The following is a 17,842-nucleotide window of genomic DNA, read 5'->3' as shown; positions in this document are numbered from 1 at the left end:
CTGGGCCGCGCCCCGCGAGGCCGGGCCCTGGCCGGGCCAATCCCGGGCCACCGGGCGGGCGAATGCTGGGCCTGGCCGGCCCGCCCGAGAGCCTGGGGGTTGGGGACAATGGGCTAGTTCCTGGTGCGTCACGGGGGAGTTCCTTAAAGGGGAAGTGAGCCGGGCTACAGGGCAAGTGCGGAGTGCGGTGGTCGGCGGGGAGGACCCCGCGCTTTAAAATAATGCCCGCGGCGCCCGCGCGACCATGCAATGGCGAGCGCTTGTCCTGGGGCTGGTGCTCCTCCGGCTTGGCCTCCATGGAGTATTGTGGCTCGTCTTCGGGCTGGGGCCCAGCATGGGCTTCTACCAGCGCTTTCCGCTCAGCTTCGGCTTCCAGCGTCTGAGGAGCCCCGACGGCCCCGCGTCGCCCGCCTCGGGGCCCGTGGGCCGGCCTGGGGGGCTATCCGGACCGTCGTGGCTGCAGCCGCCAGGGACCGGGGCGACGCAGAGCCCGCGCAAGGTTCCGCGGCGTCCTGAGCCGGGGGTGTGCGGCCCAGCCCACTGGGGCTACGTGCTGGGCGGCCGGGACCGCGGCCCGGACGAGTACGAGAAGCGCTACAGCGGCGCCTTCCCTCCGCAGCTGCGTGCCCAGATGCGCGACCTGGCACGGGGGATGTTCGTCTTTGGCTACGACAACTACATGGCGCACGCCTTCCCTCAGGACGAGCTCAACCCCATCCACTGCCGCGGCCGTGGGCCCGACCGCGGGGACCCGTGAGTAGCCCCCGCCGCCCGGGGCCGGGCGCCCAAGCGCTTCCTTCCGCCCTCCGCTCCGGGGTGCAGCTCTCTGTCCTCCGGGGCCCCTGAGGGCGCCAGGGCCGTTAGGGTCCCGGGCAGCGTCCGTGCGCCGTGACCCGCCTGAGTCCCTGTGAAGACCCCGGAGCTTGAGGGTGCGGGGTGGGCCGGTGGCCTTCCTCTCCTGATTCTCTCACAATTTCCAAACTTCAGAACTGCTGTCCAGCTCAGTGTCTTACACATGAGGAAACTGAGGTCCAGGACCAGAAGGGACAGTGGCAGTGCCAAGGGCTGGCTTGGAGGGCTTTCCACTTCCATCTCGAGCCCCTCCTCCTGATGAACATAAACTCTAGATGAAATCTCCACGCTCCCCGTGTAAACGCAGCTTCAGAACAAGTCTTTACCCCGTACCCCCACCTCCATCAGATTGCCACACCCACGTCCTTTCTGTGTAAAAAGCCAAGAGTTGACTTCTCCAAAGCCGTCCCTTGAGTTTGAGGCAGAACGGGGTTACAGCCTCTCCTTCACAGGGGCTGCTTCTTACGCTGAGGATAGGTGGTGGGGAGGGAAGCTATGTGGCCCACATTTGGGGTCCAGATACTTGAGGTGAAATTTATTGGATGCTGAATTGATTGTCAACGTCATTACCCTGTACGATCTGTCCTATAAATCCCCCCCCCTCTCGTGGCGTGGTTGTCAGGGAAGGTCAGCCAGCCCTCCCTGTCCACCAGCCTTGTTTGCAAAGGCTGAGCTCCAAGGTTCACCGCTGTTGACATCAAAGTCCAAGAGGGCAGTACACCCAGCTAAGGACGTCTTACCTGTAGGGAAGGAATGTGCATTGTCATAGACCCTGTTAGTCCAAATAGGTGACTCCCCTCCCCTGGATGGGAGTGGAGGAGTTGGTTTGCTCAGTGTCTTGGCACCGTCTGGGGCAAGCATTTTTCTTCACTTGGAGGAAAGCAGTGGAGTCCAGTCCTTAGGTTCTGATAAGGAAGCCTATAGACTAAACGGACTTGGGTTTTTAAAGTGATGTGGTTATCTACACATTTATGTTTTAAATTGCAGTTTGAGAGCATGATTTCTACCGAAGCAAGGGGACATCCCAGGCAAAGGACTGAGCCTTTTCATAATTCCAGGGAACTGATGAGTTTTTCTTGCTTAACCGTAGCGTTTATTTGTATAAGTGTATATTCTATCTCAATTTTTTTTTGAGAAAAAATATTAAATTTTGAAAAAAAAGTATTTGGCCTTTCCAGATTTTTTGTTTTTTGAGACAGAGTCTCGCTCTGTCGCCCAGGCAGGAGTGCAGTAGTGTGATCTCCGCTCACTGCAACCTCCGCCTCCCGGGTTAAAGTGATTCTCCTACCTCAGCCTCCCGAGTAGCTGGGACTACAGGCTCGTGCCACCATGCCCAGCTAATTTTTTGTATTTTTAGTAGAGACGGGGTTTCGCCGTATTAGCCAGGATGGTCGCGACCTCCTGACCTCGTGATCCACCCGCCTGGGTCTCCCAAATTGCGGGAATTACAAGCCTGAGCCACCGCGCCCGGCCATGACCTTTCCAGATTTTCAGCAGTGAATGAATTATTTGGCTCACTTAACTAGAGGGGACTTTATACCTATAAATGTATTTTCTTTCTGTCTCAGTTTTTTTTTGGGGGTGGGGAATAAACTTCATTAAATTGTGGTTTTGGTTTTTTTTTGTCAGCCTACATCATGCTTTAATGGTTTTTCTTTTTAAATCAACATCATTACATTTTGAAAAACATCATAACATTCTACCAGTTATTTTAAATTTATCTTTGCCACTAGTTCCTGCGCATATGTCTACCTATGTTTTACATAGGCAATCATAATATGTGTACATATTTTGGATCTTAATTTGTGCTTTTCCACTAGTGCTCTTGGTATTACAAGAAGGGAGAGAGCACTTTCAATAAGTAAGTACCTTTATTCTTGCTCACAGACTGTTTCTCAGATTACCTTTTATCAGGTGGACTCAAGTTGAAAACAGTTTAACGGGGAATTGTGATAACACTTTCATTTGAGAATATGATGGTTTGGAGAGTGAGTTGATGACATTTTAATGTTTTTCTTAATGAACCTTAAGAGTGCTTCTGGAGAACCTTAAGAGTCCCTTCCCAGCAAGGTGAGGTGGTGGTTGATTTAACTTGCTGGTCTTCATGGTATCATGTGTGCCGTTGGCTTTTATTTCAGAATGAAAGGCTGCTGATGAGTGTTTTGGTTTGGTTATGCATTGGTTTGGTTATGTGTAAGTTAAGGTCAGGTTGCTTTGAGACAGATGTGTTATTGGAAAGAGGGTGTTAGAAGTATTGAGGAGGTGGGGATGGCATTAGGGAAGGGCTGTGCCCTGAGCTGGGTAGACCTGTTGGTTGGTAAACCTTTGTTGTCTTTGAGGAGGCCATAGAAACCTTGCGCAGACTCCTCACACTTGCCTTTTACAGAGAATGGAAAAGATAATTTTTTTGTACTCTCTTTCCTTTAACTCCTCTCAGGCTTTGCTATTTTTGTTTTAATATTTTAAAAAATTTTATTTTTAATTTTTTTGGGTACATAGTAGGTGTATATATTTATAGGGTACATGAGAGATTTTGGCACAGGCATGCAATTCGTAATAATCACATCATGGAAAATTGGGTATCCAACCCCTCAAGCATTTTTCCTTTGTGTTAGAAACAATCCAATTATACTCTTTTAGTTATTTTAAAATGTACGATTATTGACTGTAGTCCTCCTGTTATGCTATCGAATACTAGGCCTTGAGGAAAGTTTAGAACCAGAATATTGTCATGCTGGCTTTGAAACAGGAGGGTACTTCACATCCCCAAACTAAATAATCTGTGATAAAAATCTTTCATATTTTTTGTTTGTTTGTTTAATTGACAGGGTCTTGTTCTTTCACCCAAGCTGAAGTGCAGTGGCACAATCATAGCTCACTGCACCCTTGAACTCCTGGGCTCAAGCAGTCCTCCTGCCTCAGCCTCCCGAGTAGCTGGGACTAGAGCTGTGCCCCACCATGCTTGGCTAATTTTTTTAAAAAATTTTTCTGTAGAAATGGGGTCTCACTTTGTTGCCCAGGATGGTCTCGAACCCCTGGCCTCAAGCAGTCTTCCCACCTTGGCCTCCCAAAGTGCTGAGATTATAGGTGTGAGCCACCAAGCCCAGCCAAAAATCTTCCAGATTTAAAAAAAATCAAATGTATTCTAACGATTCATTTAACGAGTGAATTTGCCATTAGAGTATTATGTAAAAAGTACACATAGAAAATATTGGTGCTAAACACTCCTACCTTTTCTCTGTAGTCATGTGTGTTCCAGGCTTTCTTGCCTCAAGTACATGTGACTTGTTCTTGGGGAGGTGTCAGGTAAGGGGTTAACATGAAGTAAATAAAACCTGAACACTCTAAAAAGAGCAAATCTTTCTGTCTACAGAAAGCTATGCAAAGTCAGTTCTTCTTACATCCTCAATTTGTGTTGGAGGATCCAAACTTAAAGTTTCTTTGAGTAAATGTGGACATTATATTTTTGTAATCCTGTGAATGGTGAACTATAGTTCTGGCTTTTGGGCATGTGACCATTCTCAATTTCTTCTCAACTGTATTGCTATTAAAACAACAAAGCAAATCTCAAATTAGGCCAAACAAATATTGGCCCCTCAAATGCTTAGGTACTCCTAGCTCAAGATGGCCTCCTCTGCATTCCTCTTTCTTTGGAAAATCCTGCCCTCTTTCAGAGTCAGGCTCGTCTTGTTTCCGTGACACCGTCTAACTGAAGATGATTCTCCTTTATTTACTCAGTTCTCCTTTTGATTCCTTTCCTTTGAGCTGCGATTCCACATTTTAACCTTGTTTGAGGATTGAGTACTGTTGTGTATTCACCTTCATTTCCCTTTGTCTTGTCTCTCCAGATTATCAATCCCTTGAACGCAGGGACTCTTTCTTATGTTATTTCTGTGCCTACACCACACCAGGTAGATTTCTGAACAGCTGTTACAGGCTGAGTATATGTGGGAATTTTTAAAAACACATATGTTTGATTTTGTTAACATCATCAGAAATTTTAAAAACACATATGTTTGATTTTGCTAACATAATCAGAAATTTTCTGTCAAAGGCCATGGTTTTCTCCATCTTTTCTGTTTTGAGGTGAACTTTAAAAATTTACAATGGGGTGAATGCCATGAACATTTGTACCTGGTGAAGTAAGTGGAGCATTTAGTTGTGCGGTTCAGCCAGCTGGTTACAGGGAAAGGTATTGAGTTCTTGGCTTGATGCACTTAAAGATACCAGCTTAGGTTGGACATTGACAAGAATATCTACAGAGAACAAATCCAGAGTCTTACCTGCATAGTGGGCTGGCATAAATGGAGTCATAATAATTTCAAGCTGTTAGGCTAGGAGAGTTTTATGGTGTTTATTTTTTTTTCTTTCTCCTCATTCCCACTTCCCCCTTATTTTGGCACATTTTGAAAGAGCATGTAGCAATTATTTGGTAAGAAAGAATTAAAAGTGTTCTAATGAATACCCCAGATCTTGGAGAGGATTTGTCTGACTGCTCAGTGGAGAAAAGGAACCCCACAGTTACTGCAAATAATTTTTTTTTTTTTTTTTTACGGTGGCAACTCAATTTTTAGTGACTGGGCATTGTAAAAGAAATATTTTAAAACTGGGTCTATTTTAGTTATAGATTAGAAGGCAAAGCACGATAAACCATGGAAAGGAGTTCAGTGCTCACAGTGAGTACCTTCCTTCCATGGGCCTGTGCAGGTGGAGAGAGTGACACATGCCACAGATCTGGGTGTGACTCAGGAGAGGGGAGTTACGTATGGTTCTCCTGATTACCATCTAGCTTGGATGCTACATGATGAGGGAGTTACTTTCTGATGAGGTGGGCTATTAAAGCCCACTCTGTTTCTAAGCAGCAGAGCAACATAGTGAAATATTTACATGCAGCAGAACATTCTTGAGTTGGCAGAATTGGGCATGAGGATCTCCCTGTCTCCTTTGAGCCCCTCCTGCAACTCTTGCACTTTTTGTATCTTTTTTGGCTGTCACTTGCCCTTGAGAGGCGTATTTGAATCCACAGCTGTCGCTTTGAGGGGACCTTTTGCTGTTGCATAAGTTTATTTCCAGAGAATCAACAAATAGAAGAAACAGGTGCAATTTTCCAGCCAAGCAGTTTTCTGACTTTCCAGCTTGTAGGAAATGAGATAACCCTAGTTCCTAGACTATAACCCCCATATATATCTTGTTTCAAAAAAAAGTATCTAAAATTTTACTATAAATTCTTTGCTTTAGATTAGGTGGCATAACAGCATAAAACAAGGCAACTGGAGGGTTCAAATAAAATCAGACGTTGGAGCTGTTATGCCTCTTTCACATAAGCCCCATTTCCCCGCAGCTGAGGTATAGACCTTTCAGAGAGCACAGCAAGCCATCACAACACAGAGGTGCTGTACACCAGAAGCTTCTCTCACTGGAAAGTGAGATGAGGACCCATTAGGGTGATCCAAGGAGCAGATAAAGTACTCTGGGATATGATGGAAGACTGCAGATATCAATGAATCTTGCTGGAAAGAAAACTGGAGCTTTTTTGCTTTGGTTGCTAATAAAATCTTTAAACGGTTGTCTTATGTCTTCTCTTACTATCATTTTTTCCAAGCTTCTGCACTTAATTCTCTGGGTTTTTGGGAATGGGACAAATAAATAAATGAAGTCCCCAGAATTTCTCAAACTGTCCTTTATTTTACTAGTTCTTCATCCCTATTCTCCCAGATGTGTTAGTTTTTTTGTTGTTGTTGACTTCTTTTTTTAAGTGTTATAAAGAAATACAGCGCCTGAGGAGCTTCACCCTTGTTGTCATCCTGAAGTTGGTTTCTTAAGGTTGTTTCAGAATGGAAAATTGCTGTAGATTATGGGGGTGAGAGCTGTGTGGCAGAAACGTTTCTGTAGCTCCAGTTAAGAAGGGAGAAAGGCCTCAATTCCTGCTTTGGTTCATGTTAAATGATATCTCAGAATTAATGGAAATAATGGAGACCCTTTGGATGAGTTCTTAATGAAGAAATGGTGTAAAGAAGTTAATTTATACCCCCAACCATAGGGCAGATGAGTAATATTGACACTGTCAATGAACGTATTTACTTTGTGTGTAATAGGCTGTGGTGTCGAATTGCTTTATTAAAGTGTTGCAGGTGGGTCGTATAACAAGTGCTCTCCTTTAGTTCCTAATGATTATGAAATCAGAGCTTTTTAAAGTTGGATAGGACCAAAGAGATTGTATATGGTGATAAACCTGAATCTCAGACAGGAGATAACTCACCTCCTGACTTCCCATGAACATTCTTTCCACTCTGGTACAAGTGTGTCTCCGCAGTTCTCTGACTCGATTCTACTTATGAACACTATAGAAAGTGTTGCTTTTGGAGTAGAAAGACCTTTGCCGTATTAATTCACCCGTAATTAGTTCCTGAATAAATAAGAGTCGCTGGCAATTACAGTTCCTGATGGGTGTTTAGTTTTATTGTCTTCTCTTTTGAAATAAAGTCTTTTTGTTTAATTTTAATTTTCTTTTTCAGTTCAAATCTGAACATCAATGATGTACTAGGGAACTACTCATTGACTCTTGTTGATGCATTGGATACACTTGCAGTAAGTGTTCACCTTTTTAAAAAAAGTTAATTAAGATAAGATGTTTTGGAGTCGATTATCCCTAGTTCCCTCCAGCAATGGGAATTCCAGGGAGCCTGATAAGTCAAAATGTATCGTTAGCTTTGATAACTGTTATTTATTTTAATGACCTTAATGGGGAGGGCAAGAAAAGTGTTGAAGGTTAAATGAGGGGAAATGTGATTCCATTAAAAAAAGGAGAAGAAATGTATGATTGATTTTAGGGAACCTATTTTTTTTAAACCAGTTGCTTATTCCCTAAAAGAACCTATAGAGAAGCTCATTAATATTGATAATTGCAGTAGTTGCTATTCCAGGAGTAAAAGAGAGAAGATCTCAGGGTCAGCAGGTACCCTGAAATACCATCTAGCTACTGGCTCCCCCAAGAGCAAGTTGGAATCCTAGTGCCAGTCCTTATGTGGGGCTCCCTAGAAACCCTTCTCTTTTATTTGCTACTTCCTGTTTTGTGGACACCCCATGCCTGAGCTGCCAACGTGGGTGCTGACATTACCTCCTCATCCTGTGGTTTTGCTCATTGACTCTGGAGAACTGGAGACCTTTGAGCAGATATGAAGAAGCACCTTGAAAGTAGTGTGGCACTCGGTGTGTGGTGCCATGTCTGTGTGCTTCATCTGCTTCACCTTTTGCCATTAAAGCAGTTTCCAGGGGACTGTATTCCAGCATAGTGCTGTTTTAAAATCTTCTTAGTAAAGGTGATTTTACAACCTCTTTGCTTTCCTTCATTGTCCAGCAAGTCTTTACCATGAGAAATTTCTTATTGCAGTCTAGCCCATATCTTGTACTTAATAATTTATTCTTGTTTCGTTTAACATTCCATAGAAGAGTTTAAAGCTGTCAGGAGTTAGAATTGGGGCCCAGCACAGTGGCTCATGCCTGTAATCCCAGCACTTAGGGCGGTTGAGGTGGGCGAATCACCTCAGGTCAGGAGTTTGAAACCAGCCTGACCAACATGGTGAAACCCCTTCTCTACTAAAAGTACAAAAATTAGCTGCACATGGTGGCAGGCGCCTGTAATCCCAGCTCTTCAAGAGGCTAAGGCAGGAGAAATGCTTGAACCCAGGAGGCAGAGGTTGCAGTGAGCTGAGATTGTGCCACTGCACTCCAGCCTGGGCAACAGAGTGAGACTGCATCTCTGGAGACACACACACACACGAATTGGGTAATGTGCAAGCCAAGTTTGCATTATGATAATCTAGTATCTTGCTAGTAGTAGACTTACTTACCAGAACTTGGAAAGAGCTTGAGAGATCATTCTACATCCTCATTTTATAATTAAGTAGTAGAAATAGGACTAGGCCCTTGGTCTAATAGGAAATCTGGGGGTACTGATTTAGTATAATTTAAATTGCAGAGCAACTTAGTTTCCCAATATCTCCTTCTGAAGTTATTGCTGCTCTGTTTCAGTCATTTACCATCACTGATCAAAATGTGCCCAGACGAGTATGGTACCAGAGGCTGACTCAGCCTACAAGTGTTACTTAAAGGAAATGTCCTAAGACTCATGAAAGCTTACTCTTTCTCCCTAAGAGCTTTGTCTTCTTCCTTTTTTTTTTTTTTTTTTTTTTTTTTGAGACAGAGTCTTGCTGTGTCGCCAGGCTGGAGTGCCGTGGTGTGATCTTGGCTCACTGCAACCTTCACCTCCTGGGTTCAAGTGATTTGCCTGCCTCAGCCTCCTGAGTTGCTGGCTTTTTTTTCTTTCTTTTTTTTTGCCCCATTTTGTTTTTTTAATCCCCCTACCATGCCTACTATTCTGTTGTTCACCATAGTCTCCCCCACACTTAATGGTGTCTGGTGCATAGTAGCAGTGCAAATGTTTGTTCAAAAAATGAATTCTAACTAATGAAGCATTTCCCAACACAGATTCTAAAGATATTTACTCCCTGAAAGAAGAGTTCTGTTTCCAAATGGACTTGAGAAATTCTGTATATCTGGTCCCACTGTTAGAGAGCCACAGTACCCATCAGCATTTTAAAGACTCTGAGAAGTCCCAAACCCATTTAGCTCCTCTGTCCCATTCAGCCTTTTTCAAACATGAGTGAGTGAGTTCAGAACGTGGTTACTCAGGGTTCTGTAGCTATCTGACCATAATGGTAAACTACAGTAAGTAAGAGTTGTTGACTTCCTTCACCATCCTCACTTGATTTGAGCTCATGTCAGCACCTGCAGCTTCACCAGATATTGTTGCTGGTAAACATCTGTAAGAAAACAGACTCATCTCTGTGGTTTTAATTGTAGAATATCCGGCCTTTAGTGCTTCAGGCCTATTTTTCAGGTGTACTTCTGTTGTGGTTTTCCTTTTCTTTTGCTAACATTTAAACAGGCTTTAACAGATGTGCTAGGGAAACATTGTGAAGATAGCAGTCCCCTGACCATTGGATGCAACTTGCAGCATTATTGCATCATCTTCTAAAAAGAAAGAACCGAAAGCTAGAAATGTCTGTACTTACTCTGTAGGTTATAGCAAAATAACGATGAGGTGGAAAAAATGGAGCAGACCAATTAATATTAGGAAATAATATTTGTTATTATATAATATATAATAATATACAATAATACATACTTGAAGGTAATGTCTGATGAAGAAAGAAGTAGTGTCTCAGTTATTTTAGAAAGTTTATTTTGCCAAGGTTAAGGACACACCCATGACACAGCCTCAGGAGGTCCTGATGACATCACCCACGGTAGCTGAGCACAGCTTGGTTTTATACATTTTAGGGAGACACGAGACATCAATCAATATATGTAAGATATACATTGGTTCAGTCCAGAAAAGTGGGACAACTTGAAGTGCTGGAGGTGGGGTGAGGGGGCACTGCTAAGTCATGGGCAGATAAAAGACAAATGGTTACCTTTTCATAAATTTTTCTTTTTTTTGAGACAGAGGCTTGCTCTGTTGCCTAGGCTGGTGTGCAGTGGTGAGATGTCGGCTCACTGCACCCTCTGCCTTCCCAGGGGTTCAAGCAGTTCTTGTGCCTCAGCCTCCCGAGTAGCTGGGATTACAAGCGTGTGCCAGCACACCTGGCTAATTTTTTGTATTTTTAGTAGAGATGAGGTTTTGCCATGTTGGCCAGGCTGGTTTTGAACTCTTGACCTCAAGTGATCCGCTCACCTTGGCCTCCATAAGTACTGGGTTTACAGACCTGAGCCACCGTGTCCAGCTGGTTGCATTTCTTTTGATTCTCTGATTAGCCTTTCCCTGAATACAGAGTTTACCTGTGACAAAGGTAGAGGAATAATCACTTATGCCTTTGCCTGGCTTAGTGAATCTGCAGTTTTACATAAACAGTAGGGCAGAGGAAGCAATCAGATATGCATTTTTCTCAGGTGAGCAGAGGGAGGACTGAGTTCTGTCCTTTGTTCTTACCTGTGAAGATAAACCGTCAATTTACATTGCCAGGGTAGAATTTAGCAGAATTGTTTTAGAGTGAAGATCTTGAGGCCCACAAGGAATTTCCTTCTAGATAAATTATAAGGGATATATATATATATAGTTTTTTCTTTTTTTTTTTAAGTCTATGTAACTATCTTATTTAGGAATAAAATGGGAGGCAAGTTTGCCTGATGCAGTTCCCAGCGTGACTTTTCCCTTTGGCTTAGTGATTTTGGGGTCCTAGCAATTTATTTTTCTTTCACAGTGTGTCTTTATGATGTCATTATAGTGTTAGGGTTTCATAAAATTTTGAGTGGAATGAAATAATTTTGATTCAGGTTAATCTAGAAAGTTTGATGCCCAACTGTGCTTCATACAGGAGAGAGTAGCTTAGTGTGACATCGTATCTACACACCCAAAATAAGAATCATAATTCTAAATCACTTTTTAAAAGGGCATAGAGCTGAGTATTCATATATTTTGTTTCCTTTAAATTAGTCACTGGTTTTATCCTGTGCTCCAAAAGATATTACCCTGTTTCTCAAAGTGTTTAGACATCTGGATAACAAGTTCGTTCAATTTTCCAGATGTTTTGGTCTCCTGGGAGCCAAGCACCCAAGCCGCTGATTTATTTGAGGAGCAGAGAGAAAGACATATTTTTGTTTCTTCAGTTTTCTGATTTATTTGTATACCTGCCAGAAGTTTTGGAAACCACAGTGCCTGGCATGTTCAATAAGATCATAGTGAAGTTTGCTGGAGAGTGGAGTTGGGAAGATGAGGAGTGCCAATGATTTTACAAGGAATTATTTTCAGTTTTGTCCTTTGGAGATAGGGCTCTTGAGTTGGAGGAAATGGGCCTGCCGTGTGCTGGTAATATATTCTAAGAAATAACTGCTTTTCTATCTCTTGTGTTTCTACTTCTATGGTAGCAAAACCACATACAGACGTTTAGGTGACATGACTAGGCTGCTGTGATGATACAGCCTCAGTTTCATTTTAAGTTGCTGTAATAACCTGTGTTCCTGTTTTTAAAGGTAATGGGAAATTCATCCGAGTTCCAGAAAGCAGTCAAGTTAGTGATCAACACAGTTTCATTTGACAAAGATTCCACCGTCCAAGTCTTTGAGGCCACAATAAGGTAAAATAATGAATATTCATAAAATGAATTGGAGACTTCTTTTTATGTGTTTAAAGATAAAAATACCTGTGAGGCTCTTTTCACCCCAAGATCCAGGCAGGGAGTCCATATGGGCTTTATGGGTGCAGTGTGCATTTTTCATGTTCATATCATATTTGTTAAAACTGGAACAATTATTTCAAAGTAATCACATCCCGGACTGAAGGGAAAGACACATTTATATTTCGTTTTCTTTTTATAGATTAAACTCTTTTTTCTTTTTTTGAAATGGAGTCTGCTGCCTAGGCTGGAGGGCAGTGGTGCAATCTTGGCTCACTGCAATCTCCACCTCCCAGGTTCAAGGTATTCTCATGTCTTAGCTGCCTGAGTAGCTGGGATTACAGGCACACACCACCACACCTAAGTTTTGTATTTTTAGTAGAGACTAGATTTCACCATGTTGAGCAGGCTGGTCTCGAACTCCTGACCTCAAGTGATCTGTCTGCCTTGGCCTCCCAAAGTGCTGGGATAACAGGCGTGAGCCACCATGTCTGGGCACATTTATGTTTTAATGGGGGTGTAAAATAGGTGTCTGTCTAGTACAGAATTTCATGGTTTCCCTTTATAGTCTGATTTCATTTCCTTCTTTCACAGTGTCCTAGGACAACCCCTACATATTTCTGAAGGAAATGAGAGTTTCCCATCTTACCACCCACAGAAAATCACTGCTTAGCATTTTAGTATATTTCCTTGTTAGGTATATTTCTCACTTCTATTTCTCTCTCTCTCTCTCTTTTTCTCTCTCTTTGTTTAATGGATTGGGATCATACTGTATACCTAGTATATTGTATATTGCTTTTTTTGATATATTGTGCTTATTTTCCTGTTTACATTTTTTGAAAATTGTATTAACTGCATAACATTCCAGTTCACAGATATAATACTTATTTAAAATTAAATTTGTGGGCCGGGCGCGGTGGCTCAAGCCTGTAATCCCAGCATTTTGGGAGGCCGAGACGGGCGGATCACGAGGTCAGCAGATCGAGACCATTCTGGCTAACATGGTGAAACCCTGTCTCTACCAAAAAATACAAAAAACTAGCCGGGCAAGGTGGCGGGTGCCTGTAGTCCCAGCTACTCGGGAGGCTGAGGCAGGAGAATGGCGTGAACCCAGGAGGTGGAGCTTGCAGTGAGCTGAGATCCGGCCACTGCACTCCAGCCTGGGTGACAGAGCGAGACTCCGTCTCAAAAAAAAAAAAAAAAAAAAAAAAAAAAAAAAATTAAATTTGTGAAAACCTTTGTTCTGACATACGTCACAGTCTACTTCAGATCTTTAGAATGGGACTTTATGGGTCTACAAGGACTTAGGTGTAAGCTGGTAGTCTGCTGCCTCTTAGTAGGTCATTTTTTCCTCCTCCTCTTCACCTTGCCTCTTTACCAGATGTTAGGGTATTAGGGAAGTTGCTTGGCAGCCAAAACAACAAAAATTACTTAGTATTTGTTGTCTTACCTTTCTGTTTTTGTTTTTTTTTAATTTGAATTAAATTGCCTTTTTTTTTTTCTCTCATTTTAGAGCAGGGTCTTGCTCTGTTGCCCAGGCTGGAGTGCAGTGGTGCTGTCACGGCTCACTGCAGCCTTGAACTCCTAGGCTCAAGTGATCCTCCAACCTCAGCCTCCCAAGTAGCTGGGACTACAGGCAAATGTCACCATGCCCAGCTTCTGTTTTTTATGAGTGTTTTCCCCAAGTAAAATAAATCAAGAGTAATAATACTAATAAGTAATATTTATTCTGAGAATAATTAGTATACTCTTTTTTTTTTTTTTTAAGAGACAGAGTCCTGCTTTGTTACCAGGCTAAAGTGTAGTGGCATGATCATAGCAGCCTTCAACTTCTAGGTTCAAGAGATCATCCTGCCTCAGCCTCCCAAGTAGCTGGGACTACTGGTGTGTGCCACTACACCTGGCTAAGTTTTTTTTTATTTTTAATAGAAACAGGGTCTTGCTTTGTTGCCCAGGCTAGTCTTGAATGCCTGGCCTCAAGAGATGCATCTCCCTTGGCAAAGTGCTGGGACTACAGGCGTGAGCCACCACACCCAGCCAACTCCCTTTTCTTAATGCCCTAAGATTTAGATTACCAAAATTGTTAATATTTTAAATAGTATTGTTTTTGGTAGTCTCGGATAAATGATTCACTTTCTCTCTTTTAGTAATATGGTTAACAAAAATCAATCGTGTATTATTAGAGCTAGAAAGGAATTCAAGAGGCCATTAAGTCAGGTCTCTCTGATGTCAGGCAGTTCTGAGTCTATGTGGATATGAACATACTTCTATCTTTCTGAATTGGATTATGTGCATTTACAAGCAACATGATTGTATTATCTTTTTGTTCTTCCTGTCATTAGGGTCCTGGGAAGCCTCCTTTCTGCTCACAGAATAATAACCGACTCCAAGCAGCCCTTTGGTGACATGACAATTAAGGACTATGATAATGAGTTGTTATATATGGCCCATGACCTGGCGGTGCGGCTCCTCCCTGCTTTTGAAAACACCAAGACAGGGATCCCGTATCCTCGGGTGGGTAGACTGGTTTGACCCTTTGTGTTTGACAATTCACCATCTTCCTGAATTAAAATTCTTTGTTTATTAATTTATTTGGGAGAAGGAATGGGATGGAGGTAGATGAGAAAAGCAGTGTCCTTAGAAGAATTTGGCCTTAAATATGATGTAAATATTTTAAAATTCATTCAGCATTTACTTAGCATCCACTGTATGAAAGGCAAACAGTGATATAGCTGACTTAGTCCTTGCCCTTAAAGAGTTGATGTTCTGTGAAGTTCAGTATTCTTACATGTGTGATTTGTATTCTCTGCTACAAAGCAGTGTCGGGAGTTTGTCTTCATCTCTGATTTGGGTATATTTTCCCAGAGATCTTCACATGGGTATTGTGGGAGCTCAGTGAGTGAGCTTTTCATTGCTTCACATGGATCTGTCAAATAAGGGCTGCACAGACCAGCAAGTTAGCTGCTGATTTAAATGCCAGGATCTGGAATTAGATTATATATTTGTGACATCTGATTTGCTAAGCCCAGAACTCCTCTGGTAATTGAGTCAGCCTTTTAGGTAAATGGCTGAGAACTGCCAGAGGACAGAGCCTTCATGATGAAACTGGCTGTCATATTCTGGTAGTGCCTCCTTTCTCTCCCGGTTTGAGGTTTGTTTAGGTGCTGAGCAGGAGTGAGTTCATAGTGGTTTATTTAAAATTTAGAAGAAACTCTATAGTTTGCCTTTGTTTCAACCCTAAAGCCTGGTGCTTGTGTTACCATGAAGAAAACCTGCTGGAAAGAGAAGGTTTAGTGAAGTGTTATAGCCATTCCCTGAAGACTGGCCCTTATTAATAAAGTAAGGCTCTGCTGTTCTTATTTTCTTGTTTGTGTCTTTTACATTTAATTCCCATATTCACCTCAGATGTATCTTGGAAGGCAGAGGACTGATTCACCGTGGTAAGCTTGCTTTATTAGCTGAGTGTAGTCTCTGAGACCTGGCTTTTCAGCCCTGTGGATTCCTTAAGTTTTGTCACAGTCTTTGTCACTTCCCTTCCCCAGGTGAATCTAAAGACAGGAGTTCCTCCTGACACCAATAATGAGACATGCACAGCGGGAGCCGGTTCCCTCCTGGTGGAATTCGGGATTCTGAGTCGACTGCTGGGGGACTCCACATTTGAGTGGGTAGCCAGGCGAGCAGTGAAAGCCCTTTGGAACCTCCGGAGCAATGATACGGGATTACTAGGTGTGGCACCTTTACCCGCCACTGGGACTGCACACTGATTGGTCCCCTTGCCTTTCATCTTCTCTGGGCTCTGCCCCTTTTTCACTCTTTAACTCAATTGACAACTCAGAAAGAATTGTGTCAGCTGTGTCTAATTTCTTTATGTGACCGTTTGCAGAGAGGCTACATGGTCTGATGGAAAAGAATAAAGTTTTTTGTGTTTGAGGGCTTCCTTCTGATTTGGATCCACTGGCATATTCTACTTGAAAATTATTGTTAATGGAAATGCCATAAAAAGAACTGCCTCTGAGGCAGATTTTATTGCTTCAATACAAGGTTCTAAATATAGGAATTTAGAGTTACTGATGGAGCAGCTTTTTCCTTTTAAAAAATCTGGGCCTGTGGTAGTAGATTGAAACTCCAGATTAAACCTGTATGAGGTGGGTTTTTTTCCCTTAAGAATGTTTGATCAAGATGTTACTTAAAAACTATTATGGAAAATTTCAGAGTATAGTAGAGAGAAACTATGATGAATAATAACCCCTATGTACGCATCATTTATCTTCACTAATTATCAGTATTTTGCTAACTCAAGGTGTTATTTTATTTTGAGATAGGGTCTCACTGTGTCACCCAGGCTGGAGTTCAGTGGTGCGATCTTGGCTCACTGTGGCCTCCACCTGCCGGGCTCAGTGATCCTCCTGCCTCAGCCTCCCAAGTAGCTGAGATGACTGGTATGTGCCACCATGCCCAGCTAATTTTGTTTATTTTATGTAGAGATAGGGTCTCACTATGTTGCCTGAGTAGTCTCAAACTCCTGAGCTCAAGCGATTCTCCCACCTTGGCTTCAGAAAGTACTGGAATTACAGGTGTAAGCCACTGTGCCCGGCCTGGGTGTTATTTTAACTCATGTAACTGTCTTAAGTTCTGAAATTTATGTATACATTTGTTGTATTTAACAACAGCAATAGAAATAAAGAAGTCACTCAGATTGTCAGCTTATCACCAATAGTTGACCAGTGTCACTTCAGATTGTCAACTTTATAGGTTTCCATAGACCCTTTCAGCCTGGCATGTGTAACTTTTACATATTTTTCATTATAATATAAACAAATATTTTGATTCTGCCTGAATATGGCAGATTATTTGTTTCCAAGTTGGTGCCTTGCTTTCATAATTACCACTTTTGTTGTTGTTTTTATTATTAAAAAAAATTTATCCTTTCCCTTTTCTTTTCTTTTTTTTTTTGTCTTTTGAGACAGGGTCTCCCTCTGTCACCCAGGCTGGATGGCAGTGGCACCATCTCTGCTCACTGCAACCTCTGCCTCTCAGGCTCAAGTGATCCATGGGCTCAAGTGAACCCTCCCATCTCAGCCTCCTGAGTAGCTGCCACTACAGGCACCCCACATCGCACCCAGCTAATTTTTTGTATTTTTGGTAGAGACAGGGTTTCACCATGTTGCCCAGGCTGGTCTTGAACTCCTGAACTCAAGCGATCCACCTGCCTCGACCTCCCAAAGTGCTGGGATTATAAGTGTGAGCCATCATGCCTGGCTACTTTTTCTTTTTAAAATCATCTTTTTTTGGATAAATTCCCAGGAATGGCAGTACTGGGTTAAAAGTCTGTGAAAACTCTTGGGTTTTGAAATGTATCGTCAATCTGGAAAAGCAAAATGACAGACCTATTTTTATTTTGCATTAAATGTTTATCCCCATGTTTATGTCAGTAAACGCTATATATTTAGAAAGATGTCTAGGCTAACTTAGTGATAAGACTGACAAAAATGTTAGATCCAAGCAGCCACTCCTCCTGTATGCCAAGGATAAAGGTGCTGAGGAGCAGTGTGGTTGGAGTAGGAGGTGTGTCCCCATCCATGTCCTCTCTGATGAGACAGTTGGGACCTCAAGTGTCTTGTTTATTTTTGCAGGCAATGTTGTGAACATTCAGACTGGCCATTGGGTTGGAAAGCAGAGTGGCCTGGGTGCCGGGCTGGACTCCTTCTATGAATACCTCTTGAAATCTTACATTCTCTTTGGTGAAAAAGAAGACCTAGAAATGTTTAATGCTGCATATCAGAGTATTCAGAACTACTTAAGAAGAGGGTATGTCT

General features: G+C 42.6%; 1 protein-coding gene across 1 annotated transcript in view; it reads left to right on the top strand.

Moving 5' to 3' along the window:
- The window catches only part of EDEM1 (ER degradation enhancing alpha-mannosidase like protein 1), a 32,527-nt gene continuing 14,685 nt past the window's right edge, over positions 1-17,842 (top strand). Inside the window, exons 1-6 of the mRNA XM_017870712.1 lie at positions 1-753; positions 7,368-7,440; positions 11,884-11,987; positions 14,369-14,540; positions 15,569-15,752; positions 17,660-17,834. Coding sequence (XP_017726201.1) covers positions 245-753; positions 7,368-7,440; positions 11,884-11,987; positions 14,369-14,540; positions 15,569-15,752; positions 17,660-17,834 — 1,217 coding nt within the window. The 5' untranslated portion in view covers positions 1-244. The remainder of the gene's footprint in view (positions 754-7,367; positions 7,441-11,883; positions 11,988-14,368; positions 14,541-15,568; positions 15,753-17,659; positions 17,835-17,842) is intronic.

This window comes from Rhinopithecus bieti, unplaced genomic scaffold, assembly GCF_001698545.2.
Source record: "Rhinopithecus bieti isolate Rb0 unplaced genomic scaffold, ASM169854v2 scaffold_5101, whole genome shotgun sequence".
NCBI lineage: Eukaryota > Metazoa > Chordata > Mammalia > Primates > Cercopithecidae > Rhinopithecus > Rhinopithecus bieti.
Note: the sequence above shows the minus strand (reverse complement) of the source record. Positions and strands in the feature narration are given on the sequence as shown.